The 27,600-nt window shown below is 34.1% G+C and overlaps 1 protein-coding gene across 1 annotated transcript in view; it reads left to right on the top strand.

The window, feature by feature from the left end:
• SKIC3 (SKI3 subunit of superkiller complex) overlaps positions 1–27,600 on the top strand; it is a 112,913-nt gene that overhangs the window by 36,952 nt on the left and 48,361 nt on the right. Inside the window, exons 13-33 of the mRNA XM_019656268.1 lie at positions 732–858; positions 1,470–1,649; positions 1,982–2,106; positions 3,016–3,269; positions 4,182–4,284; positions 6,436–6,612; positions 6,701–6,845; positions 6,991–7,069; positions 7,159–7,220; positions 7,378–7,434; positions 8,815–8,883; positions 11,376–11,450; positions 12,089–12,230; positions 14,344–14,437; positions 18,192–18,269; positions 20,345–20,469; positions 21,280–21,403; positions 24,276–24,497; positions 25,269–25,341; positions 27,265–27,318; positions 27,503–27,600. Coding sequence (XP_019511813.1) covers positions 732–858; positions 1,470–1,649; positions 1,982–2,106; positions 3,016–3,269; positions 4,182–4,284; positions 6,436–6,612; positions 6,701–6,845; positions 6,991–7,069; positions 7,159–7,220; positions 7,378–7,434; positions 8,815–8,883; positions 11,376–11,450; positions 12,089–12,230; positions 14,344–14,437; positions 18,192–18,269; positions 20,345–20,469; positions 21,280–21,403; positions 24,276–24,497; positions 25,269–25,341; positions 27,265–27,318; positions 27,503–27,600 — 2,463 coding nt within the window. The remainder of the gene's footprint in view (positions 1–731; positions 859–1,469; positions 1,650–1,981; positions 2,107–3,015; positions 3,270–4,181; positions 4,285–6,435; positions 6,613–6,700; positions 6,846–6,990; positions 7,070–7,158; positions 7,221–7,377; positions 7,435–8,814; positions 8,884–11,375; positions 11,451–12,088; positions 12,231–14,343; positions 14,438–18,191; positions 18,270–20,344; positions 20,470–21,279; positions 21,404–24,275; positions 24,498–25,268; positions 25,342–27,264; positions 27,319–27,502) is intronic.

The following is a 27,600-nucleotide window of genomic DNA, read 5'->3' as shown; positions in this document are numbered from 1 at the left end:
ACTCCCGCATGGGATAGTGGCTACGCCCACCCTCAACTAAGACGGAACACAGCACCTTGAGCTTAGAGGCCACGAGCTGCTGAGGGGAAGCCAGATGGCAGCCGGCACCCTCCACAACGAAGACTGAAGAACAACAACTTGGCTGGTCCCCTACCCAGTTCCCTAGTAAAATCTTTAAAAAAGAATGGGCTTGATAAAGATCCAGTTTTGTATACTTTTGATCTTTGTAAGCTTTAAGTATTAGTATTGTTAACAAATGTATTTAGTATGTTTTTATTTATAGTGACTATAAAAAAATTCCATGATATGTTTAAAATCTGATTAGCTGATCATAATGTTCAGTTAGCATACATACTGCTTGGTGTGTGCTCTGAACACTTAGCACATTGGCAGTGCTAAAAGGCCATTGTGCTTTTTTAAGCTCCTCTTAAATTTTTTTTTTCTCATAATCTGAATCTTTACATAATGACTTGTTTCTAACTCATCATCCTTTAATCACTCACTCTCTGAGTGTTTGAACTGGGAGTCTGCTATATCATATCTATTTTTTTTTTTTTTTTTTAGCTGAGCCATCCTGCCACCTGTTGGCAGCTCAGGGGCAGCTCAGGTCGGGAATCGAACTGCTGTTCCTCAGAGCTCAAATGCTTGAGCGAGCTCTTAACCAACTGAGCCACTCGGCTGGCCCTCTTATATGTATTTTAATATTTCTTTTACTTCCCCTGGTGACTTAGTTTTCAGAGGGCTCTTGAGAAGGACGCTGAAATTGCTGAGTATCATTACCAGCTTGGGTTGACATATTGGTTCATGGGTGAAGAAACAAGAAAAGATAAAACAAAAGCTCTCACCCACTTTCTAAAGGTAAAACGAATGTTACTATTGAATTCATAGTTGAAATGGATTCATTATAAAATCATAAATAATAATTATATGTTAGGCACTTAAAATTACTCTGCACTGAACTGTGTTTTGTGTGTCACCTCTCATACATAAGGTTTTGTGAGAATGTTATATGGGTTTTCAAGGAGAAAATTTAACCAACAGTGTAAAAATTACTTATTTAAGAAACGCATGTTGTAGAAAATAGACATAATTATCTCTGGAAAACAATGTTTTTAGGTCATTTCTACTGTTTTATGGGCATATGAGCCTTATGTAATTCTAGATGTTTAACTGTTTTTTAGATGTTTGACATCTATAAGTCTTCCTTTCTTATCTTGACTCATAGAAGCAGATTAATAACTCAAGTTTTACATTTCTTTTAACAAAGATAACATTTTCACACTAATGTTTATTTTCCATAAGCAGTGACAGCCAGTTTTTATGTCTGTTTTAAATGTTACATTAACAGATGTTTTGGATTATGTTTGTATATTTAATAATACTTTAGTCTGTGTATTTATCTTTTGTGGTTTTAAAGAGACCCATCCCAACAAACTAATATTCTGTTATTATCAAATTTTAATTCAAAGGCTGCCAGACTGGATACATACATGGGCAAAGTTTTCTGCTATTTAGGTCATTATTACAGAGATGTGGTAGGAGATAAAAGCAGAGCCCGTGGATGTTACAGGAAAGCTTTTGAATTAGATGACACTGATGCTGAATCTGGAGCTGCAGCTGTTGACTTAAGTGTAGAGCTTGAAGAGATGGTATGTCTAGTAACTTAAACACTTTTGTCTTTTGTTTCTATGCTTAGTATAGAAATAGAAACATTTTTATACATGTAAACTTAAAAGTTAGTTTTTTATTTGTCTTTGTAGATACAACAGAAATATTTTTGTCACTGTTACAGAGTAAATTTTCTTTTCATTGGCAGACATTAACTTACATGTCACTTGTTGTTGAAACTGTAGTTCAGTATACCAGCATCAGTTTTAAAAATCAGAAGTGGTCAATGAAAATATATTTGTGTACTTTTCAAAGGTGTTCTGTATTTTTATGATACTTGATTTTGCTAATATTAGTCCTTTCTTATTATTAGGAAACTGCCTTAGCTATCCTAACAGCAGTAACTCAGAAGGCAAGTGCTGGAACGGCGAAATGGGCCTGGCTTAGGCGAGGGCTGTACTATTTGAAAGCTGGTCAACATTCTCAAGCAGTGGCTGAGTAAGGCGCCTTATTATATTTAAGCTCTGGTACAGCTTAATGGTTTCTTAAACTCCGTTTGTACCCAAAATGAACTTTACAAATTGCTTCAGATCAGGTTGTGTTTTAAGGGAAGAAATAGCAAAATTTATTTGAAGTTGACTACTTCTTATTATATGCAAGGTATTGGAATTGCAAAAATGAATTAGGTGGTATCCTGTTGTTAAGGAGATTGCCAATCTAGTAGTCTTAATAGTATCATGTGTGTACTAGGTTCTTAACAGAAATTTAAGGAATGATAAGAAGCCAAGGTTAATACCTTTGTTGTTCTCCCACTGACATGCATTGTTTTTGGACGGGGAGACATTTAGTAGCTTGGAGCGCATTTGCGGCAGCTCATTTGTAGTCATTTGGTTTGAGCTGTAATTGCGGATAAATAAAACATTAAAATCAAGACAAAGTTGTTTCTGATTTATATTAATATCTAGAATACAGGCACTTAAAATTTCCTGGAAATGGGATTTAATCAGAAATGTAAAGCAGGCCTATTATTCCTGTTTTTTAACCGTGATTCTTTCTGATTTGGTAGGATTGGCAGGGGTTTATAGACTGTGCTAAGGCATATGTATCCTCTTCTGGTAGGATAGGAAGGTGAAGTTCCTCCAAACAGTCAAGGAAAGAAATTCTGGTCAGCACTTCTTCAAAAAAGTATTTTGTCCCTATTCATTCCAAATGTGTACTAAAATTTCATGGTATTAAAAATATTCAAGTTATAAAAGGAAAAAGTTTACCTGCTTTAAGTAACACTTTTATAAAAGAAGGTACCATAGATCTGTGTGATTCAGTTGAATTATTTATTTTATATTTTCTTTTGAGATGTGGAGGTGGTTCTATTACTTTGAGTTCTCTTACTGTCTCTTGAAATTTTAGTTTACAGGCAGCATTAAGGGCGGACCCAAAGGACTTCAATTGTTGGGAATCATTAGGAGAGGCATACTTAAGCAGAGGTGGCTATACAACGGCCTTGAAATCCTTCACAAAAGCCAGTGAGCTGAACCCAGAATCTACGTACAGTGTGTTTAAGGTTGCAGCAATACAGCAAGTCCTAGGCAAATATAAGGAGGCTGTAGCTCAATACCAGCTGATCATTAAAAAGAAGGAAGACTATGTGCCTGCTTTGAAAGGTAATTTTCCTTTTAATAGCTCCTTTGATGTTTGTGATATGGAAATTTAAGATCCCTGAGTAAATTTCCTAAATGTATTTAGTAACTTGAAAAGGACTTCTTTAGTGAACAGCAAGCATCCAGTATAAACCTCTTATAGTATAGCTTGCTATGTAGATTTGCATATAGAAAGTTCAAATCTTGTTTTATAACAGTCAGTAATATGGTAGAGATTTAATTTTTAGACAAATAGCATGATAATTATTGGATCCAAGAATGGATCTCTAAAACAGAGTTTCCCTGTTCTTATATTTTGATGATTAAATCACTATATCCTCAGAATATCTTAATATATTTTAATTACTTCGTAAATTATAGAAGCTCATTTTTTCAATTTAGAGGCAACTTTTATTGTTTTATAGTTCTCTAAATATTTCAGTTCCTCCATAGATACCTATTCTTCACAAATTATTTTTAGTTATATAAACTAAAATAGCACCATCCCATATCTAATCTAAAATTTATATGATTATATCTAACTATTAAAAAAACCTGGAGCCCATTGTGTATGCTTTCCTCCATTTCCTTTTGCTTTTTAAATAGACAGTTGAGGTTTAAAGCAGAAATAGTATATGTTTTAAGTGACATGCAACTTAGGCCTTAAAAACCTTTTTTTTTTTTTTTTTTTTAAATATTGTACAACTCCTGAAGAGGAGAACTCACATTTATTAAATGTTTACTAAGCATTTACTAATTACTAAGCATTACAGGAAATTGCTTTTTCATTTAATTTTTATGGTATAGTTTGCTATTCAGTTTTGAACATAAAAAGATCAAATCTTGAGAGTAGCATTTAGGTAACATCCCCATTTTCAAAGTTCATTCTAAGAGGTTTTTACATGTTTTAACAACTGAAAACTTACCTGATTTTAGGTTTGGGTGAATGCCACCTCATGATGGCAAAAGCAGCTCTAGTCGATTATCTTGATGGCAAAGCTGTAGACTACATAGAACAAGCACTGGAATATTTCACGTGGTTTGTATTATTCATTGTGTTTATATTCTTAGTATTATAATAAAGCCAAATTTAGAAAATCATTCTGTATTTATTCTGTTAGACATAGCTATCATTTTTCAGAATATCAAACAAAGAATAACAGACTAGCCAATTAATTCTAGAACATGCATTTTGTATTAATTTTGTGCTGGGGAACAGATATAATTTCTTAAGTAGCTGACATGCTGGATGCGTAGGGAAGGGTGGGAAGGAAGAAGCCATCTGCTAGGGGAGCAGCTACTCTGGTAGTCACATGTTGGTGTTCTCTTTCAGAAGACCTAGAAATCTGAGTATCTTGAATTGGAATGATTGGGAAATAGGGCTCCAGATGCCCAACATGCTTTATGTTCAGTGGTAAGGGCTTATTTTAGGCTTATTCGTAGGGCGGAAGGTCAGGGGAAATCAGTCATCCAGTTGCTCCTGGAGAGAATCTGTGCAGGAAAAAAAAGTAATGTCTAACAACAAAAAAGGAACCAGAAAAATATGAATATATCTGGTATTTTATTGTACATTCATCAGCTAGGATCGAGTGTTATTTGTGGTAGATGGCTTTAAAATGTACACAAGTTAGACATGCATTTGAACTTTTTTGCTCTTAACCACCTCTCGTGCTCGCACCCCTTCCTTTCTTTCCCTACTTGCGTTCTCTGTTCCCTCTTGATTTGGTTGCTCCAGGATTTCTTTGCTTTGATTATGAACCAAATATGACACAAAAACCTTAGCCTTTTTTCTCCCACTAATTTTTATTGCCACTTTTCAAGTCTTACATAATATATAGCTCTTTCCAAAAAGGGAGGATTGTGAAGAAAGCATACTTTGAACTATATATAAGAGTAAATGTGAACCTTTGAGTGATGATACTTGAGCTAAAAATACTGCCTTTCTTAGCTTGGGAAATTTTGTTCTGGAAAACATGTAGCACTCACAACCAATTATAAGGAGGTATATAAAACTTTTAAAGTGATAATCCTGAAATTTATATTTACTTCTATACTTAAAAGTTCACACTACCACAATTCACAATTCTTGTGTAAGTGTGATAGAAGTTATTTCACTTTAGAGATGTTTTATTTTTTATTGAACTTAGAAGGAGATAAGAGTATAGGATGTTAAAATTGCTTGTTTCTCTCTCTTTTTTTTTTTGTCTTTTCTCACACTGTCAATTTTTGAAATTATACTAAGATATTTAGGCAAAAAAGAACTACAAATAATTGTTGTCCTTCCTGGTCCTCACAGGGGACTTTCAGTGATGACTGCAATAATTAATCTTACTTCTCTGGAAGACATTGGAAAATGATTTTTGGCTAGACTCCATGAGTAGAAAAGGCTATGAAAAATGTTCCATCTGCTTGTCCATCTGCCAGTAACATAGCTGTTTGTGATAGCTGATTATTGAGATTTGGCTTAAATGAAATTGCTGTGTTTATAGATCTTGAGAAGAGAAAAATGAAGAGAAATGTATAGCTGAGATTTTCTCATTCTAAAAGGAAGTGCCCTTTATCATCATAATTAATATTTCTATTTTTTGAGCTTGTCTATTCCATCCTACTTGCTTGAATAAATATGGCTTTTCACATTTTTATGTTTAGATTTTTTGGTATTGTCTCAGGGAGTAAACATTTTTTGGATCACCAAATATATTTGATATGTCATACATTTACTAGTCTCTTATGGGAGATCTGAAAGCAAAAACTTGGGTTTACAATAATCAACTGTTAAGAGAGTTACCAACTTTACTGCGTGGTTATTGTTTAAACAAACACAAAGCATAGTTTTAAAAGAAGTCAATGTTAAAGGTAAATTGGTTCTGAAAAACTTTCTGATTATGTAATTCCTGCTACTTCTAACAAAAATAATGAAGAGTATCAAAGACATGTTTGCAAAATTTCTGGCACTTAGCTTAAAGCAATCAATTCCTTCTCCTCTCTCTTTCTTCTTCCTTTTAGAGAGGTGATAAGATGTAATTCAGTTAGAAAGAATTTAGAAAATCATTTACTGCATTTAACTAAGAAAGTAGCTCTTAATCAGGATTGTATGTATAATTTTTCTGTTTTAATTATAAATAATGAGGGAGATGAATTTTATACTTGTTGAGAGTGATTTATAAGAATTGCACTTTTCTTTTTTCAGGGCTTTGCAGCATCGAGCTGATGTGTCTTGCCTTTGGAAGCTAGTTGGGGATGCTTGTACCAGTCTGTATGCTGTCTCACCATCTAAAGTGAATGTTAATGTTTCAGGAGCCCTTCTAGGTCAGAAAGAAGGAAAACAAGTATTAAAGAAAAATGAGCTCCTCCACCTTGGAGGAAGGTAATTTACAAAGATTGCCAGATAATGACATTCAAATTGAGCTAGGACATTATAACAAAATATAACATTTGCTTTTATATTTCTGTAGGTGTTATGGGCGTGCATTAAAACTGATGTCTACGTCTAATACATGGTGTGATCTTGGAATTAATTACTATCGCCAAGCACAACATCTAGCAGAAACAGGCAGCAATACGGATGATCTTAAAGAGTTGTTGGAGAAATCTTTACATGTATGGTTTTGAAAAATTTTTTTATAAACTTAAAAAAAAAGTGCTTTTCTGAAAGATGTTTTTGATAAATATTATAGTGTTTTCACATAAACCACATTTATGTTGATATAAATGAAATAAAAATTGACCTAATTTTACTTTTCAGTGTCTGAAAAAGGCAGTGAGACTCAACAGTAATAATCGCTTATACTGGAATGCTCTTGGTGTGGTTTCATGTCACAGTGGTAAGAACAGAGTAACACTTTAATAATTTTAGAAGATTTGCTCATTTCAGGTAATAAAATTCAGTTTCATCAAATTCTATATTTTTCAGGTATTGGAAATTATGCCCTTGCTCAACATTGTTTCATCAAATCAATCCAATCGGAGCAAATTGTGAGTGTTCTATATGTCTGTCTATGAAAAAGAACTTCAGAATTTAGTGTTAATAATTTTTTGAGACTTCCACGTAGAGAAGAAACCTATTTTATATATATATATATATATATATATATATATATATATATATATATTTTTTTTTTTTTTTTTTAAGAACGCTGTTGCATGGACCAACTTGGGAGTGTTATACCTTGCAAATGAAAACATTGAGGTAAATATGTTGGCTGTTTTGTCATATTAAAAGTAAAGAACATTATGTATATATGATCTCTTTGTAATAGTTCAGCTTCTTGTGGAGAAACACTTTGTACATTGTTATCTATCCAGTATGTTCTCTAATATGCTAGATAATTGATGACCTTTAGTTTATCTTATTGAATAATGAATGCGTAAGAATTATTTTACACTTCCCATACCACTCAAGAAATTTCAGATTTTATAGTTATGTTGATTTTTCATTTAGAACAATTCTGTGAATTATTTGGGTGTTTTCTTTTTATCTGTACACTTATAAGAGGGGTCCCATGTAAATTGTTTTGGGGATAGGGTGATGAAGTAGGGAAGATGATTAGTACTCTCTGGAAGCTTGAATTTAATCTTTGCTTGTGTGATTTAAATTTGGCTTTAGTGACTATTAATCCCTTTTAAAATCACAGTGTAATTTGTCATACTTGAACAGTTATACATCAGAGAATTAGAGTTGGGCATGTGTTTGGAGGTCATGTTTAGAAGTTTCTGCAAATCTGTAGATAATGTATCTGTACTATTTGTGTTTTAACCAGTATATTGAATATAATTCTTTTAAAACAGCTTCAGTAATATTCTCAGGAATACATTAAGTCATAGCAGAGATTGCTTTAGAAGATTAGGAAGTAAATATTAGTGTCCATTTTAAGACGTGAAAATATTTTTTGAAAATTTAAAGTAAGGTTTTAAACCATGAGTACAGTTATATGATAGCATGGCACAGTTGCCCGTTAGCTTACTTTTTTAAAGGAAGAATAAGACTCCTATTACACAAAGATTATTGAGAAAATGATATAAAGCAGCATATAATAAGTTATTTTTTGGAGCAGATAAAAAAACATGCAACTGAATGTATCCAAGTGAAGTATCTTTAAAGACTTGGTTAGCACAGGTTTATACTGACCACTCTTTTTGCCTAGTAGCAGATATGTGTCTGAGACTTCCTTGGTTGTTAGTTCTTATCCTTCCCATTAAACTCACAGAGAGAATAGATGTGGCCTTATTTGGTCACTTTCTTCAAGCCTGTGGGTAGTAAATATATGGGTAATTGGTTAAAAGTTCTACTGACTATGAGGTGGGCTCCTGTATCGCCCTTTTGCTAGGGCCCAGAACCCCCAAGCCTGCAGAGAAATCTGTTGTACCTAGGAGTATTCTTAGACTGTAGTTAAAACACTATCTTAAGCATTGCAATTGTGCTTAAACAGTGAAGTTTTAGCTTCATATATATTTATGTTGACAAGTCTGACTTTTCCTGTTCTCGTATTTTATTCTTTTTAAACATAAGCAGATTAACACAAAGTTTATAAAATGACTTGATGTATTATTTTCTTGCCTTTTTTCCTAGCAAGCTCATGAAGCTTTCAAAATGGCTCAGTCTCTTGACCCATCTTATTTAATGTGCTGGATTGGACAAGTAAGATATATAACATATAGTTGCTAATAACCCTGTTGGTATAAATAACCTATTAATATAAAATGGTGTAAATAACCTATCAATAAAAATAATAATAATAGTAATGATAGCAGGTAACATTTGAGGGCTTCCTTTGTGTCTGTCACTGTGCTGGGCTCTTTGTATACCTTATTTTAGTTAACCTTTCATCAGTCTTTTGAGTTGGTTGTAGCCGTTAAACTCTTTTATAGATGTGGAAATTGAAGCTTCGATCCTAAGTATTGTGCCCGAGGTCATACAGTGTGTAATGATTAACCTTTGATTTAGGGAGCTTTGACCCCCATCAGTCTGACATTATTATGCTTAAAAAGTAAGCCATTAATTCTGTTAATGCAAATTTACCAAAAAATGAACATTTATAGAGATAATTTTGATTATTTTCTCGTTTTCTATAAAATCTTCATATTTCCTTTGGTACTTGTTTATGAGCTCTCTTCCTCCAACAAAAGTTTAGATTTTTGTACTACCAAAGAGGGCTTCAATTTTTCTGAAAAAGAAGGTATTGGACTGAGTGACCTCCAAATCCTCTCTAGTTGAGAAATTGTAATGAATTAGCAAATGGTTGATTTTTTTTTTTTTGCTTCAGAGACTAGTAGAAATATCACCCACATCAGAAAATTATTAATCAGGGTTTTGATCATTTTTATTATACTTTTGACTCTTGGGTCTAATGCTAGTTAATTGGTGAAGCAAGCAGAGTTAGAAAGGCAAACTCCTGTTCCCAGGAATTGTGGTAGCATCTGGGAACAGTGGCATTACTATACTAATCTCAGTGTAACGTAACAGGGGGCTCAAGAATTTGCATGTCTAACTTTACCCAAAGGATTGTGCTGCTGCTGCAGGAACTTCACTCTGAGCAGCACAGCTCTAGGTCTGTAGATCTTAGATGCTATCCAAAAAAAAAAAAGTATGTTTTCCTTTAGTTTTCAAATATTTTAGTTAAAAATAATTCATTTCAGGAAATAACTGGTAAATTTAATTAAAATGGTAACAATAGAAGTGAGACTTAATATTAATTTCCTAATAATATTAGTAATGTAAGATAACTAAAAAAAAAATTCTAATTTCTTGTAACAGGTAGATGAGCTTAAAAGTAATTTTAGCTTACCATATCATATATAAAGTCAAAATCATATGTATAATATTTAAAATCCTGAGGCAATTTTAAAAAGTAAACATATTACCCCATATGTATGGAAACTAGATATCTCGGGGCAAGGACCTCCTTTTTAAAAAGCTCCCCAGGTGAATCTGAGGTGATCCTGTGATTAGAACCTGATTCCAGACAAATACCAGCATGAATAAATCAAGGGTGAGAGGGAAGGGAGAAGGTTGTAGATGGAATTTTATAGTCGTTTCAGGTGTGCAGTATAGTGGTTAGACATTTAACTTATGAAGTGATCCCTCCGATTAGTCTAGTGTCCACCTGACACGATACATAGTTTTTACGATATTATTGATTATATTTCCCATACTGTACTTTACATTCCTGTGACTGTCTTATAACTATCAACTTGTACTTCTTAATCCTTTCCCCTTTTTCACCCATCCCCCCATCCCACTCCCATCTGGAAAATATCAGTTTGTTCTCTGTATCTATGAGTCTGTTTCTGTTTTGTTTGTTCATTTATTTTGTTCTTAATATTCTACATGTAAGTGAGATCATATGGTATTTTTATTTCCCTATTTGAATTATTTGACTTAGCATAATACCCTCTAGGTTCATCCATGTTGTCACAAATGGTAAGATTTCATGCTTTTTTATGGCAGAGTAATATTCCATCATATGTATAATATGTACCACTTCTTTATTCAGTCGTCTGTTGATGGGCAATTTGGTTGCTTCCATTTCTTGTCTATTGTAAATAGCACTGCAGTGAACATAGGGGTGCATATATCTTTTTGAATTAGTTTTGGATTTCTTCAGATAAATACCCAGAAGTGGAATTGCTGGGTCATAGGTAGTTCTATCTTTAATTTTTTGAGGAACCTCCAAACTTTTTCCGTAGTGGCTGCACTGATTTGCAGTTCCACCAGCAGTGTACGAGGGTTCCCTTTTCTCTATATCCTCACCTGTATTTGTCTTGATTTATTGATGATAACTATTCTGACAGGAGTGATGTTGTATCTCATTGTGGTTTTTATTTACATTTCCCTGATGATTAGTGACATTGAGTATCTTTTCATGCCTATTGACCATCTGTGTGTCCTCTTTGGAGAAATGTTTCTTTGGATCCTCTACCCGTTTTTTAATTGCATTGTTTGTTTTTTTGGTGTTGAGTTGTATGGCAAGGGAAACAATTGAAAAAATAAATAAGTAGGACTACATCAAACTAAAAAGTTTTTGCATAGCAAAGGAAACTATCAATAAAACGAACAGACCTCCTATGAATGGGAGAAGATCTTTACCAATGATACATCTGAGAAGGGCTTAATATCTTTTTTCTTCATAGGCTCTTATTGCAGAGACAGTTGCAAGTTATGACACCATGGATCTCTTCAGGCACACTACAGAACTCAGTATGCACGTAAGAATTTGAGCATTCTTCTTGAGGATTCATTAATGAATAAAGCAGTATTCTTGTTGAGAAAATGAATACATAGGGGTATCAGATGTTAATGACAGCACTTGTCTCTACTCTTTATTCTTTTTTAGAAGCAGATAAGCTGTCTTTAATTAAACAACTTCTTGTTTTCATCTCCCTATCATCTTTCCAGATCTGATGAAGAAATGACATGGGGATTTAATAAATGCAGTAGTAGTCATGTGGAATAGAAACCGAGACGCTAGCAAAAAGTAAACATAAGGACTGAGCTGACATTTCTAGATAATTTATGAAAGTGTTTTAGAATTCTTTTGATTGGTAATTAATAGTTTGACCTATGGGAATGGTGCTGAGAAGAAGCAAACCAACCCATCAGGCGGGGCTCTGTGTTCCGCACTTAAATTATTCCATTTGAATCTTCTGTTTAGGGTTGAAGCAAGTGATACATGTTCTTAGCTGTGTTGCATCATAGTGACCCTTCATTTAAAGGCACTTAACAGTTGACTTGAAGAAAACTAAGATGTGATACTTACTGTACTGAAATGCATTGTTTCATTTCATAATTTTTATTGGCATACCTATTCCCCAATGTCCACTTGTTAACTTTGGCTTTTTTAAAGACTGAGGGAGCAATAGGTTACGCGTACTGGGTCTGTACAACACTGCAAGATAAGAGCAACAGAGAAACAGAGCTGTACCAGTACAACATCCTCCAGATGAATGCTATCCCGGCAGCACAGGTGGTTTTGAGTAAATATGTAGGTAAGGCCTCTGTTATGTAATGGCAAGGTATTTGAGTAACTGTTGAAATAATTTAAAGAATTTTTAAAATTAGTTAATTCCAAATTAAATATTAGTGTTCGTAGGATAGGAATGTGCCTTTTCTCCCCCACCCCCTTCAGTGCCCAAGCAGCCTACTTTTTAAATTGTAGTAAAGTCTTTTGAAGAGTAATGAAAATTGTTATTACCAATGACTCAAATAAAAGTGATTTCCATGTTGTAGTAGAAGCATTTTGTAGCCCAATGGGCCTGAGTTACTGCTGTTCTAGCTCTGCCATTTCATTACTTTCTCTCCAGTTGTAGGCCAAGTATTTTGCTTCCCTTAACTTCTGGTAGCCTTAGAAAGTAGAGATAATGTTACCTAGGTTGTAAAGACATGAGAATTAAGTGATATAATATGCTTTAAGTTCCAAGCCCAGTGCCTTTAACCTCCCACTTTAACACCTGATTTTCCTTTAAGATACTCGAAAAATATGTTTAGGCTTAGGAAAAAGACAGAATGGTGACGTTTTATTAACAATCTATTGTATTAATTTTCCTCCCTTAATAAAACTACTATTGGTTTTAATCCTGGCTTCACCACGTAGTACCCGTGATGAAACCTTGGGCATATTATTAAATTGAATTTTAATTTTCCCATCCATAATACAATAATGAAAGTATCCATTGCTGAGGGTTTAAATGAGATGATTTAGACAAAATGTTGTACAGAGTACCTGGCATACCCAAGTTCAAGAAATGTTATTTTCACTAGCTTTTTATTTCTTCCTTGATAAAATTCTAATAAAAAAGCAAGGAATTTAAGCAGGAATACTGACAGTTGAATAATATGAAGAATCAGATAAATTGTGAACAGTAGAAGAGAAAATGCCTCATTGTAGATATTGAGAGGACTGGATACTCTTCCTGCTTTGATCCTGGGGCGCTTGAATAGAGGACAGTTAGTTCACCAGCATCAGCACTTGAGGGCTTCAGCATGTTACGTGCCATGCCAAAATGAATGGCTCTAAGGAAAACCGAGCCTCTGAGAAAGTTCATCATCAGAAATTTTATTGATAAGTTTCTTTACAGAATGGGTAACATCTGTAAAGGATTTACATAAAGAGTTAAATCTTTAGAAGAATTTCTGCAAAACTTAGATACCTAGAACAATGAACAAATCATTTCCTGACAGTGATGCATAGCTAGTTTTTAACTCTATAGTGGAGCCATAATGACAGTGTATTCATTTAACAAATCCAACTATATGTGCTTGACCAGAAATAACTAAATTAGAAAAGAGGAAGGACATAGAGAAAATGTGATCTCTTCATCTGATGAGTGTGGATGGAAGGCATGGCTCTCCTCTTACTCAGTTTGACTCAGTTTTGGTAACTCTCTCCTTGTGTGGTCACATTAGGAGTTTTCAAGAAAAACTTTGTGTGATTTTCGCCTTATGCTTTGACTTTGGAACCTAACCATCACGTAGGATGAGTTTATACTGTACTTTGTTAAACAATTTAAGGGATTTGAAGGCTTGCTTCTTCCAAACAACTTTTATTTAATTAGATCAGATGTGTTTCTTTTTTGTGCATTGCTAGATACATGATGTGTTTTGACATTAAAATTTCAAAATACTGCATTGGCAGTGCTCAAGTCTTCCTCTGTTTCTAATGTACAATATTGCGTTAATTAAAGTAAAAAACAACACATAGAAGTTGGACAGAGCCACCAAGAGAAATTGTTACTAAATTTAATCACAGGAAGGTTTAAGTAATTAGCCAAAGAGCTGAATCTCCTTATAAATCAAAATGACTGGTTTTAACATGAGGTACATTTTCAAATTATTATTCCTTTAGGGATAAAAATGTTTAAACTTTAAAACATAAGTAGAAACCATTATAACTATAAATGTTATTTAATTATTTAAAAGAGTTACAAAATGATTACTGGTATTTTATAGTTAAGAAAAAAATCAGACTACTAATTCTTAACAATGCCCATATCTCAGGAGATAATCTGGTGTTTAAGATATTGAAAAAAATGAAAATAAAACTAATATTTTATAAACATAATCTAATGCACATGTAAAGAAAAGATATTTTTGGATTTCCAGAAAGAATTCAGAATTATGCTCCAGCTTTCACAATGTTGGGTTACTTAAATGAACATCTACAACTGAAAAAGGAAGCAGCAGATGCATACCAAAGGTAAACTCTACATTTAATTGAAATGACTCCTTATTTGTTAGCTGGCCTTTTAAAATCTAGTCTCATTCTTACGAAGAAGGTACTAAAAAAGATGTTCTGGTTTCTTTTCTTTCCTGATCTTTCATTATCTTTTACTTTGAGGGTAAAACTATGCAGTTCCAAATTTTCAGCTATAATTTGGCTTCCGTTGCTTAAATTGAGGGGGTTGGGGGAGGAAGAAGAAATAGAACCAAACAAAAAGACCCCTCAGATTTTGTTTCAGAAAAATCCATCCCTTTAGGCTTTGTCTAGCTTTATTAAATACATGGATTTATTTATTCAGAGAAGAAATCAGAACATTATAAATATATATGTGTGTGTGTGTGTGTGTGTGTGTGTGTGTGTGTGTGTGTATATATATATTGTTTGTTTGTTTGTTTGAATCCCTTTAATCTACTATATATTTATCCACTCAATAAATATTTGTTGAACTGCTATGTGCTAAGCAGTGTCTTTGGCACTGGCAGGTTAGCAGTGAGTTAAAACAGACACAGGCCCCTTTCTCATAGACCTCCTGTTCTGGTGGGGGAGAGACACACGATAAGCTAATAAACACCTGTGGTGGTAATAACTGCTAAGAAGGAGAACCAAAGCGGCATAAAGGGCCAGGCAGTGAATTTGAGAGAGGTTTAAGAGGAGTAAGTTTACTAAGGAGGCAATTGAGGCCTGGCCTGGATATAGTAAGGCCACAGGCCATTTGGTTTCCCAGGGCAACAGTATTCCAGGCGGAGGGAACAGTAAGAGCAAATATTCTGAAACAGGAGTGGATTGACATGTTGAGAAATAAGGCTAGCGTACTCACGTAAGCCAGGAGAATGGGACGAAGTGAAATCAGCTTGAAGTTTTATTGTCTGCAACTTAATTGATTTGTAAATAAGAGAATAAGAATTCATCAAGGGAACACTAGATGAAAGGTTAAGAGACCTGATTGCCTAACCTCTGTGGTACATCATTGTCCTAAATCTAAAGAAATAGATATTTAAAAAGAAGCCTTGTTGGGTAAAAAATAAATTGGATGATCAAGATTTGGAAGCAACCTATATGTCCGTCAACAGATGACTAGATAAGGAAGATGTGGTACATATATACAATGAAATATTACTCAGCCATAAAAAAATGATATCTTACCATTCGTGACAACATGGATGAACCTAGAGGGTGTTATGCTAAGTGAAATAAGTTAGAGAAAAACAAATACCATATATTTCACTTACATGTGAAATCTAAAAACAAAAAAACGAACACACAAAACAAAAACAGAGTCACAGATACAGAGAACAAACTAATGGTTGCCAAATGGGAGAGGATTAAGAAGTAAAAACCAGTAGTTGCAAAGTAGTCATGGGGATGAAAGGTATAGCATAAAGTATAGCATGTATTCAGTAACATTGTACAACTATGTATGGTATCAGGTGGGTATTACACTTATGGGGGATCACTTGGTAAGTTATATAAATGTCTAACCACTATGCTGTACACGTGAAACTAATATAATATTTAATGTCAACTGCAGTGGAAAATTTAAAAAAACAGTAGTTTTTGGCCGGCCGAGTGGCACATTGGTTAAGAGCTGGCTTGGGACACCAGAGGACCCCGGTTCGGATCCCACATATGAGGGCCAGTGACACTGCCCTCTACAGCTAAGATGCTGAACAACAGCTCAACCTGGAGCTGGGCTGCTCTGAGTCCCTGGCGACGGCGTAGGCTGCAGTCCCTGTGGCAGTGGGTTGCCATGGGCTACCGTATGTAGCCAGCAGCCAGCATGAGTGGCCAGCAGCCTCAGTGAGTGGCCGTCCAGAAGCCAGCGACTGAAATGCCTCGCCCAGGAAGAGTGCAATGATGGTGCCAACTTAGGCCAGTGAAACAACGTCCTCCACAACTAGACTGAAGAACAAAAGGACAGCAACTTGTCTGTTCCCCTTCCCCCAATTCCCCAGCACTGTTCCCATCCCCCAATTCCCCAATAAAAAACTTTAAAAAAAAAACACAAAAAAACAAACAAAAAAAAACACAATAATTTTTAAAAAATGAGAAAAAAATTAAGGTGTCCTAACTATTTTGCCATTCTTTTATGGATCTTTCTGTAGTTCAATGGAGTTATCACTAGATGGTACTGGAGACTGTATAATGAAGTTATTTTTCCAGGTGTACTGGAGAAAGGTTTATGAAAAAGCACAGTTTTGTTTCTTTCAGTGTCACATAAACTTACCAGTAAACAAACTGTATAAACATGATAGAATACAACAGTGAGCAGGATATTGAAACAGAAAACTAGGCAGTTTTAGGGTGCTTACTGCTTTTTGTTGGTACATATTATAATCGCAAATATTGTGAATCTGACACTGGTTCTACCTTTGGCTTAAAATGGCAACTCCACAGTCACTTGGATGTGCACCACTCTTTCTCTCCTGATCACCGCTGTGGTTTTCCACCTTAGCAAATATATGAGGCTTGAAACTACAAATTAAGTGTAAATCTAACCACAGGTATAATTTTTAATATAATACTGTCTTTTAGTCGTCTCTGGCAAATATTTATTTTTCATGTAACACCAAGGGGATTAAAAGCTTTTCTTGGTTCTTTCTCCCTGGCTAATTCTCTTTAAACAGAAAAGAAAATCTCACTAAGTGTCCCACTCCTTTTAGTTGTTAAGACATTTCCCTGCTTGCTTAAAGGGGACTGAGCATGAGATGGTAAAAACCTGGGCTGACAGAATGTTGGTGTATTTACTTTAAGCCTCTGGGGACCCTTGACGACTCTTTTCCTTCTCTGAGCTCAGTATTACTTAAATATTTTTTCTGCATTTGTGTAACAGGTAAGGCACATGTAAGCACTCAATTTCCTGGCGTCCTGACTTAAAGTGCTAGTATATAATTTTTTTTTTTTAAGATTTTTTATTGGGGAATTGGGGGAGGAGAATAGCACTGGGGAGTCAGAGGAAGGGAAACAGACAAGTTGCTGTCCTTTTGTTTTCAGTCTAGTTGTGGAGGATGTTGCTTCACTGGCCCATGTTGGTATTATCATTGTGCTCTTCTTGGGTGAGGAAGATCGGTCGCTGGCTTCTGGACAGCCGCTCATGGCGGCTCTTGGCAGCTCACACTGACTGCTGGGCGCTCACGCTGGCTGCCGGCCACTCACAGTAGCTTATGGCAGCCCACTGCAGCAGGGGCTGCATCCTACGCCTTTCCCGGTGACTTACCGCAGCCCAGCTCCAGGTCGAGCTGTTGTTCACCATCTTAACTGTAGAGGGTGCAGTGTCACTGGCCCCCCTGTGGGATCCGAACCGGGGCCCTGCTGCTCAGAGCTGGCGTCCCAAGCCAGCTCTTAACCAACGAGCCACTAGTCTGGCCCCAGTATATAAATATTTTTAAGAGTGTTTTCTATATACTTCAAATATGTCAAAACTTAAAACACCAACACAGCTGTTTTCCATGTTTAGATTAAAATTTCTGGAATATTAAAAACTCAATTATGATAAATGATTTCACTTACTAAGAGTTCACTTTATTAAAGTTATTTTCCCGACAAGCTAAAATCTAAATATTAACTGTTCTTTTGTGATACTGATGTAATAAAATATGAATAAGCTGTTGTAACTAGCATTAAAGAATTAAATGAAGAGAACAAAAATCTGTAGATTCAGTTAAGATGGAAGGTTAAAAGAATGTTATTGCAAATAAATAAATAATTGAAAATACCTTGTCTTTTTTTTTAGGGCAGTTTTGTTGTTACAGACTGCAGAAGACCAAGATGCTTATAATGTTGCAGTAAGAAATTATGGCAGATTGTTATGGTAAGCATATTTTTTTTCCCATTAGTCCTATGACTCTATTAAATTTTTGGGGTGAAAAGCTTTGGGACTAGTGAGGAAGTGACCAGTTTCTGGAGTAGTGGGCTGGTGACAATGTCCCAGGATACATACTCCGAATTCCCACAATACCAGGCTGTGTTAACAGTTCCCTGTATCTGTAACCATATCTACCCCGGTGTGCTTTAGAACTGATGGTTGTGAACTATATTAAAAACGTTTGAAAGAGAGGCAGTTACTATCTCTAATAGTAGAAGCCTAGTTAATTGGAAGAAGAATTGGACTTTTTCTGATTTTCTGTGTATCTTAAACTGGAATTCAGAAACTCTCTTGAAATAGTACATGAAAATTTTGTGTGTCTGTGCATTTTGGGGGAGGAGAGGGAGCCATATAGCTTTTTTCAGATTCTCAAAGACTTCTGATTTTGAAAAAGATTAAAAAAAATTTTTTTTAAACCAATCCAGTTGTTCTAGAAGCTAGAACTAGGACCAGAGAATAGAAGTGTTATGAAAGGAATGGCTCAAGCTAAGGAAGCATTCCTGAAGCTAGAGCTTCCCCAGAGTTGAATGGTCCAGTCTGAAACACATGATTAGAACGATAGTTTGGTATTTTGTGATTAGTGCCTGCATCTTTAATTAAGGGGCTACATAGTAGAGATCAGAGGCAGCAGTTTTTCTTTTATAACCATGTCATTGAATTATATTCATAGACAAAATTTTATTGTTCTGACTGCTTTTTTCAGTTCTTTTAAACTGTTGTGTTTAGGAGTTGATAGAGCTCCGTCAGTTCCAAGATTTTGTTGAAGCAAAAGATAGATATAAGGCAAATATATTTGAAGTATTAATAAATTTATACCTTGCATTGAAAATAGGTGATTTTCTTTTGTTTTTATTTTGAAATATATTAAACACGTAAACATGCAATAAGTAATAGAGTATAAAGCACGATTTAATGACTATTCACCAGTCAAAAAAACAGATGTTAAATTTCTGTCAACTGAAAAAAAAAAAAGAAAAAAATTATCTCAATTGGGTTCAGGTTTCTTTTTCAAAGACAAAGTTACAGATAAAGTTGAAGCTCCCTTGTTCCCTTCTCTAGTACCTTGTTCCTTTTCTCTTGTTCCTTTTCTCTGTAAAAGTAAGCACATGTTTGAAGATAATGTTCATTAAAAAAAGTACTAATGTATTTATCCATAAACAACCTAAGGTAGTTCCCTTCCCTTTATCAAAATATTAACCAAAATTTGAGTTTATTTTTTAATTCTTTTATTATTGTAAAGTGAATTTAGGAAGCAAAGATTAAAAAGATTTCGTGAAAAGTTTTCCAATAACACATGAAACATAGAAACAGCTTCACATTATAGTGATGGATACCAAATAATAATATCAGAGATACAGTGTTTCTATTCTAGGTGATGGCAACTGAGCTTATACAACTACTTCTCTTTGTTTTTAAATAAGCAAAACAAGTTATTTTTTTTGTTATTTAAAGAATTATACTTTAGTATCATATATAACAGTTTTTACTCTTCTTCCTATTAAATACAGAAAGATAATGTATAGTTTTGTCTGTGGATTTTTAGTTTCTCTATATCCCCTCCAAAACAAATGGATGTGCAGATAAACAGTTTACATGAAGGCTAGGTTTGATCCTGACTGGGTATTTTATGACCTGTTAAGCTCGTCAAAGATGCTAAAACCATATACTTATAGGTGGTAATATTTAATGTATTAAGCTTTAAAAATTGGTGTTCTGTATAAAAGTCAATTATTTTTATCACTTGGAATTTTAATTCAAGGTTGTTAAAAAAACAGTTTCCAATTTAGCAGAACCGGTCATTTTCTCATGTAATTTAAAAGAAGCAAGGGGTGAAGTTAAGTCCTCCTAGTACATCCTTTGTGAAATAAATGATACGCCTTCTATTTTAAGTCTTTTCTACACCTTTAACACTGATAGATGAAATAGTTATTAAAAGAAATGTAGTGTAATAGCTGTATATTTTGATGATATAGGCCAAAATTATTTTTGATATTAACAATAAGTTATGCTTTGCTTGTTAGTTCCATTGGTGACTGTGATAAAGCCATCCAGGCTTTTAAGTCAACACCCCTTGAAGAGTTAGAAGACATCATAGGTTTTGCATTGGCTTTATTTATGAAAGGTCTATATAAAGAGAGCAGCAAAGGTGAGTAAGTTGCTTGTAGCTGAAGAACATCTTATCTTCCAGGGCTGGGTAGAATTTGATCATGATGACCTTACATAAAGAAAGATGTAATATTGAGATGGGGCTAGGGGTTGCAGTGTTTATTACAATCTGACTAGGAGTCAGGAATGACAGTAGGTACTCTTTTATCTGTTTCATCATTTAGTGCTGACTGGTTCTTACAGCAGTGTTATGAGCTGAGTTTTATCTTCGTTATTTAGATAAGGAAACTGAGGGCCAAAATGACTTATGGTTGACATATGAGTTAGCAATTGAAAGCAAGTCTTTTCCTACTCCACAGTGCTTAAATGTGAATTTCTGATAAAGATCTCAACCATTGTTAGTAATAGCATATTTTGGTTTCTCAAAAAAAGCTAATTGAGTGCATTTTCACATATATGGGCCCAACCTATGAGCGTGCAGCTCATTATAAGTATCTGTTGTATGATGGAGTTGCTGGTCTGCACATGGGAAGTTCGGTGCCATCTCAGTGGCTGCAAGCCTCCATTTATTTTGAAGATCATGATTCAGACCTCCCTCAAGATTCTGAAGCTATAAACTGGGGAATATCACATAATAATCCTAGTGATATCCACAGAATCATCTTGGGACCTAAACGAAATTAGATTATTATAAATTTTTTATTCCATCTGCTTGAAAACAAGGGAACAACAAAGTGGAATTCTTTTTTAGATCATTTTGAAAAATAGAATTAGAATGGAAAAATCCTATAGTTTGTCAATCAAGATTGATTTTATATTGTTTTCTTTTGTTTCCAACTCTATATTACAGCCTATGAGAGAGCCTTGTCTATTGTGGAATCAGAGCAAGACAAAGCCCATATCTTGACAGCTCTGGCAATATTGGAGTATAAACAAGGAAAAGTGGATCTAGCCAAGACACTGCTCTTTAAATGGTATGTAGAGTTGACATCAACACTTAACATGACTTAAGTACTTAAGTATTGGGTTCAAATTTGGAGCAATGTAAAATGAAGTTTTTAATGTTTTAGGAACTTTTTGGTGAGCAAAAGGGCTTGGACTGGTTCTGAACTGACAGTCACTGCGAGAACTAGAGATCATGGCTTCATTTTAGTCCTGGATCCATTCAGTCCTTCAAAACTATTCTGTACTCTCTGTGTATTATTTCTTTTTAAAAAGAGTACTTGATCACCTGATCTAGTAGGATATTTATTTATTTATTTATTTATTTATTTATTTTTCTCTGTTACAGTTGACATTCAGTATTATTTTGTATTAGTTTCAGGTGTACAGGAGAGTAGTTAGAAGGATTGTAAAATTTTAATGAAGACAGTTGTAACTGGCTTGTTTTTTGGCCTTTTGGGTCTTCAAAGAGATTTTTTTCCTTTCCTTTTCAAATTAATATCATAAAGTACATTGAAAGTTGAGTCTTCAAAAAGATTTTTATTTCTATATTTTTGGCATAAGTTAAAAATAATATCCTATGACATATGTGGTTACTTACATGGTGTTTTTTGACTTCTGGAATCGTTTATTTATTTATTATTTATTTATGAAAGTTGATAGTAATTTCTTCAAAAGCAATAAATGATTAATATATGCTATTCTACAGTGGTTATCAATGAGTGCATTATTGGCACTTTCAGTGGTATAAAGCCTCATAAAACAGAATTATCTCCTTATTGCAGGAAGGTTACAACCATGTCCCCCACTCATTTAAATGCTAATAGCATTCCTCGATCACTGTGAAAACCAAAAAATTACCTCTGTACATCTCCAAATTACCCCATCTCCCTGTAGATAGGTAGGAGGCAGGAAATGATTAACTGATACTAGTTGAGAACAACTTCTGTAGGATAAGCTTTATATTTGTTTGTTCGTTGTGATGCTTTTTATTTAAGTAATTTTCTTATATAATAAATAAGCAGTTCTTTCTCTTCCTCTTTGCTATTTTGAAAAAACCAATCATAATTTTAAAAAAAATCTTGTCACTTTGTATAGATACACCCATGTAATGTGTGTATATGGCTATATATAACATGTTCAGAGAACCCACATTTCCAAATGGCTTGGGGACAGGAATCATAGATACTGAGGCATTGCTGCACTTATCAAGGGCAAAAGTAACCCCAAATTGGATACAATTAGATAATCATTTTGAACATTGGTAGAAGTGCAGAAAAATAATAGAATATGATCTTATCATTTTCCTCTTATGAGAAGGAAAACTGTTACCTCCTTGTTTTATGTTGTTGGATCCAGGTCTAGATATTTTATCCAATTTATGTTTCTTTGTTTTTGATTCTCTGTATGTCGTCTTTTAAATTTAACACTACCAACTGCTCCCTGCGTGCCCCTCAGCATTCTTTTTTTAACTTCCTTTCTATGAAAAATTCAGTTACCAATTCTTTATTGATCTTGTTTGGCATTCATATGTTGGGAATGAAGCAGTGTCCTAGGTGCTTATTTAATCAGAAAGGAAAAAGAGTAATTCTAGTATATCGGGAAAAAAATTGCTAACCAACTTCATACAATTTATGATGTTAAATAACCACATGTAAAAGCTCTAGAACATGGTACCAGACAACATGCAGGTACTACGGGGCATTCAGCATATGTTAGCTTATGGGATGTAGTTATTTTAGCAGTAATTTAGGTTTTGTATATTAATAAATATTAGAGTAGATAGTTTGTTTTTTTTCCTTTTGAACCAAGGCACAAATTGGAATTTCTTCTTTTGCTGTCAGTTTTGGAATTGATATTTTACGATTTGCTCTTTTAGTTGTACCAATTTATAGCACAGTTATTTGTGTTGCTAGAAATGACTGTGTGTAATTGACATACCTCCATATTTGGACTCCTGCATCTCTTAACCCTTATTGTGAAACGAGTGACCGTGCATGCTTTAAGTAACTCTTGAGCTGCCCATGAAAATTCATGATTTTAGGTCTATTTGTCAAAATTAAATTCTAAAAACTTGTTTTCCTTTTCCAAAAAATATTATAGTAGAAAGACATAGTGGTAGGCATTTGACATTTTATGGTTATAAATATTTCTATTATATTTTAATGAACTTTGTTTAAAAAGTTCTTGAAAGTTCCTTTGTTTTGTTATGGTACAACATTCATAATTAGTATTGGAAGTATTTTGTAGAGAGCTAAGGTTTTCTTCATTTAAATTAATAAGGATTTCTAAACATTATTGACTTTTACTTCCATAAGGCTAAGTCTGATTTCACAGTTGAAGGAGAAAAAAGCAAAAAGCTAGTTGTTTACATACAAAATTTAAATTCTCCTTAAATTATAAAAATACTCACTTGGAATATGGTGAATATAGATATAATTTATACTTATAAAGTGCTGGTTTTAGTACCACAGAGCAATAGGACAAAGCTTTCTGAGAACAATAAAAATCAGCTCTCACATTGAGGATTTTATTTTATTATTCATACCTGCTAGAATTTTATTGAAGCTAAACATTTTAGTAAAATTATTCTAATTATTTACCTAGAACTGAGACCCAAAAAGGCTGGTTTACATTTCTTTCTAAAGCTTGGATCTAATGATCAGAAAAGAAATTTGGCTATTGCTGCTCTATGAAAGGCCATTGATACGTTTAACTGTATCAGACATTTAGGGAAATTGCTGTTCCTAGAAACCAAGGAATTTGTTTTCATATTTATCGTAAAGATGGGCTTAGTTTGGTGACTCTTTAAATGAATTGTTTTGTGTACTAAATGTTAAATATGTTTAATAGTTACAGACTACTGTATTGATGGCTAATAGGCAATTGAAAATGTATTTACAGCTCTATCTTAAAGGAACCAACCAGAGAGAGCCTTCAAGCCCTTTGTGCTCTAGGATTGGCAATACAGGATGTTACGCTGTCAAAAGCAGCACTCAACGAGCTACTGAAGCACATCAAACAGAAAGACAGTGATTATCAGAGGTGCCTCCTCACTTCAGCGATTTATGCTTTGCAAGGCCGCAGCATGGCAGTGCAGAGACAAGTATCTAAAGCAGTTCACAGGTAAATGCTTGTGAACTTGGGCTCTAATTGTTCTTGAGGAGGTTGTCTTTGATATTTGGACCTTATTAAGAATATAAAATGAAGTAGTAAGATTATACATTTGGAAACCAAAATGTAGTTTTATGAGATTGTCCGTCAGACCAGGTAACTGACTAACATGTTGTTTCACCTATAAAGATTTTTTTAAAGATTCAGCTGCTAAAGAGATAGAGATCAGAAAGTTTCTCCTTCCAGACCTTGTTTTGGTATGAAAACCCTTACTGATTCTCCAGTTTGTGATATTGTCAGTTTATCTGATACTGCCCAGTTTGATGGTTTTAGGAATATTTGGCTTCTCAAACATTCATTAATGTCTTTAAAATTTGGAAAATAGAAAATTATTATCTCTAGCAACAATGGTTATTTACTTTCAGTAGTAAAGTGTTATATCAGTAGTTTGTTTCCTTCCATAGTTCTTATCTCTTTGTGTTTTCTTTGAATACAACATATTAAATTCCCTTAACCTTTCTTAATTAGATCTCATGGTTTTGTAATCGTCCCATTGTTGATTTTTTTTTCATTTTCATAAGGACTGTTGTTATATATAGGAGATATAAAGTACATTTTCTAAATCCTCAGACACTTTCCACCACACATGGACAGTTAATATGAACTTGTTTTAAGTGTCTAAAAGATTTTAAACTTAGCTGCTAAGTAAAACATTGGTTGCTTGTACCTTTGGTGGTGAAAGCAACTCCCATCTCTGAGCCCTCTGCTTTTGATGCTCTGCAGTAACCCAGCTGACCCTGCTCTTTGGTCTCTGTTGTCCCGAGTGGTTGCTCAGTATGCTCACCGAAATGCAAAGGTGAGTAGCATTCTAAATTCTGGCGAAAAGGTAAAATAACTTGTGAGGTGGTAAAGAATACAATTTTAAAGTCTTAGCATTATCATTCTGGAAAAAAATTAAGTAATATAGTGAGGGAGTTCTGTTATTTAAGCAAATTTTCCATTAGTCATTCAATAAGTCATACACTGAGTTTCTTCCATGTACCCCTGTACTGTTCTGGGCATTATGGAAGATACAAAGTAGGTGGATTATTTTGAACACGTACAGATTATATTAATAAATGTGTGATAAGGTTATTCTTATAATGTTTCCATTTAGTAAGCATTAGCTATTGTGGTTTTGAATCCCAAAAGATAATTTTATTTAAAAGCCCTTTAAAGATAAAAAAATAAGAACTAGAATACGTACTGCTAATGTTTAAAAATGTAAATCTAAACATGGAGTCATTAGTGTTCTATATAAGGGACTAAATACTGTATTTTAGTTCACAATAGCCAGATATTTTTAAGAGTCTGTAAAGTATTTTGTTAACGTCTATGGTTAATATGACCTTTCATATTTTGCTTAACTAGTTGTTAAACATAACGATAGTAGCTAATGTGTTTTGAACACTTACTACATCTAAAAATTCCAATATCTGAAGTCTGTGTGGATCTGTTTTCGTTTGTTATTCCTATTGCTTTTCACACACGGTGCCTTTGTTTCTTTGTTTATCTGATTGTGTATATTTGAAAATTATTTGTGGAAATAATATGAGGCCTAGGATTAAGGTACTTTTCTATAGAAAGAAATTGCCAGGTGCTTGGGAGTTCCACCAGTCTGGAACTGCCTTAAAGTTTAGAGCTTGAGGTTTCTGGACTAAACAGGCCACTTACTACTATGTACCTGGGCTTCAAGGCCATTTGAAACCTGGTTTACTTGTGAGTCACCATTAACCTGAGGGCATAGCTCTCTGGGGTCTCAGCTTATTTTCATATTGGTTTCCTATATATCCCCCTCGTGAGTGAGCCATACGCTGAATTTCTGTCCCACCAGCCCACAAGTCCTTCAAAATGAAAAATCAAGTTTGTTAGTTAGGAACTGCAAATAGCCGAAGGCTTCCCTGCTCACTTACCTGTCTGGATTCTGGTTTTCCCTTTTAGTGGATGTGTTGCTTCAAAGAACCTAGGAGACCATTATCATTGAACACTGGAATGAAGTTCTTATTATGTGCCAGCTACTGTGCTAGGCATTTTTGTACAGTTTGTCATTTAACACCAACAACCGTTCTTTATATTCTAAATACGGCTTTGAAAACATTTATGATGCAATTCAGATATAAAATGAAGAGTACAGTATACTTCTGATTTAAATTGAAACCATTCTTATAATTCACTTTCTCTTCCAGGTAAAATGTCTAGTTGAATTTTTAAAAACTATAGATTTTAAATTGACTTTATGAAAGCTATGATGCTTCATATGTTTTTCTCATCTTTGGTATTGAGTTGATTAATGGAGCACTTAGAGCTTCCTGGTGCTCTGAATGTTAGTTATTCATTTTACTAGGGACTACAGAAGTTTTTAAAATGCTATATTTTCATGGAGTAAAACCATGTTAGTTTATCTTACAATAACTTTTGTGGTCTCTCTTTTTATTTGTCTTTCTTTCACAGTCTTGTTTGGTACCGCTGTAAAATCATATAACTTTTGGACCTTCAATGAGTATTTTAAATGAGTATTTTAAAATAGTAGAGTTGAAATGATCATAGTAGAAAAAATTTTCTTTCATACAAATATTAAGCTGGTGTTTATAAAGCAGTAATAGTAAGTTGATACTTAAAGAGTTTATAAGTTGTGAATTTGATAAAAATGAACTTTTCAAATAAATGGAAAGACTAGTCTTAATTTTTACTGTTTCGTGAAAGTTTATGCATTTATTTAAATAATTATTTTCTATTATAGGGAGGTGCTGTAGCAGGAAATGTGGCTTATATTCTGGACTCAAATCATGGAAAGGTTAGTTTGTCCCAGTACAAAGGAAATACTCTACTTTTTAAATATTATCATTGATGAGAGAATAATTTTCCTTCCTAGGCTTATAGGTCACATCATATCTAATATAGTACTACTTTTAGTCACTTTGAAAGCCAGGGAGCTATAAAGAGAATTGGTTAATATCCTTCTTTCCTCTCTTATGTAGAAGGCATTACTGTATACTGCAGTAAATCAGTTGGCTATGGGAAGCAGCTCAGCAGAAGATGAAAAAAATATTGCACTAAAGACCATTCAGAAGGCAGC

This window comes from Hipposideros armiger, unplaced genomic scaffold (genome assembly GCF_001890085.2).
Source record: "Hipposideros armiger isolate ML-2016 unplaced genomic scaffold, ASM189008v1 scaffold_257, whole genome shotgun sequence".
In the NCBI taxonomy this organism is placed as follows: Eukaryota; Metazoa; Chordata; class Mammalia; order Chiroptera; family Hipposideridae; genus Hipposideros; species Hipposideros armiger.
Note: the sequence above shows the minus strand (reverse complement) of the source record. Positions and strands in the feature narration are given on the sequence as shown.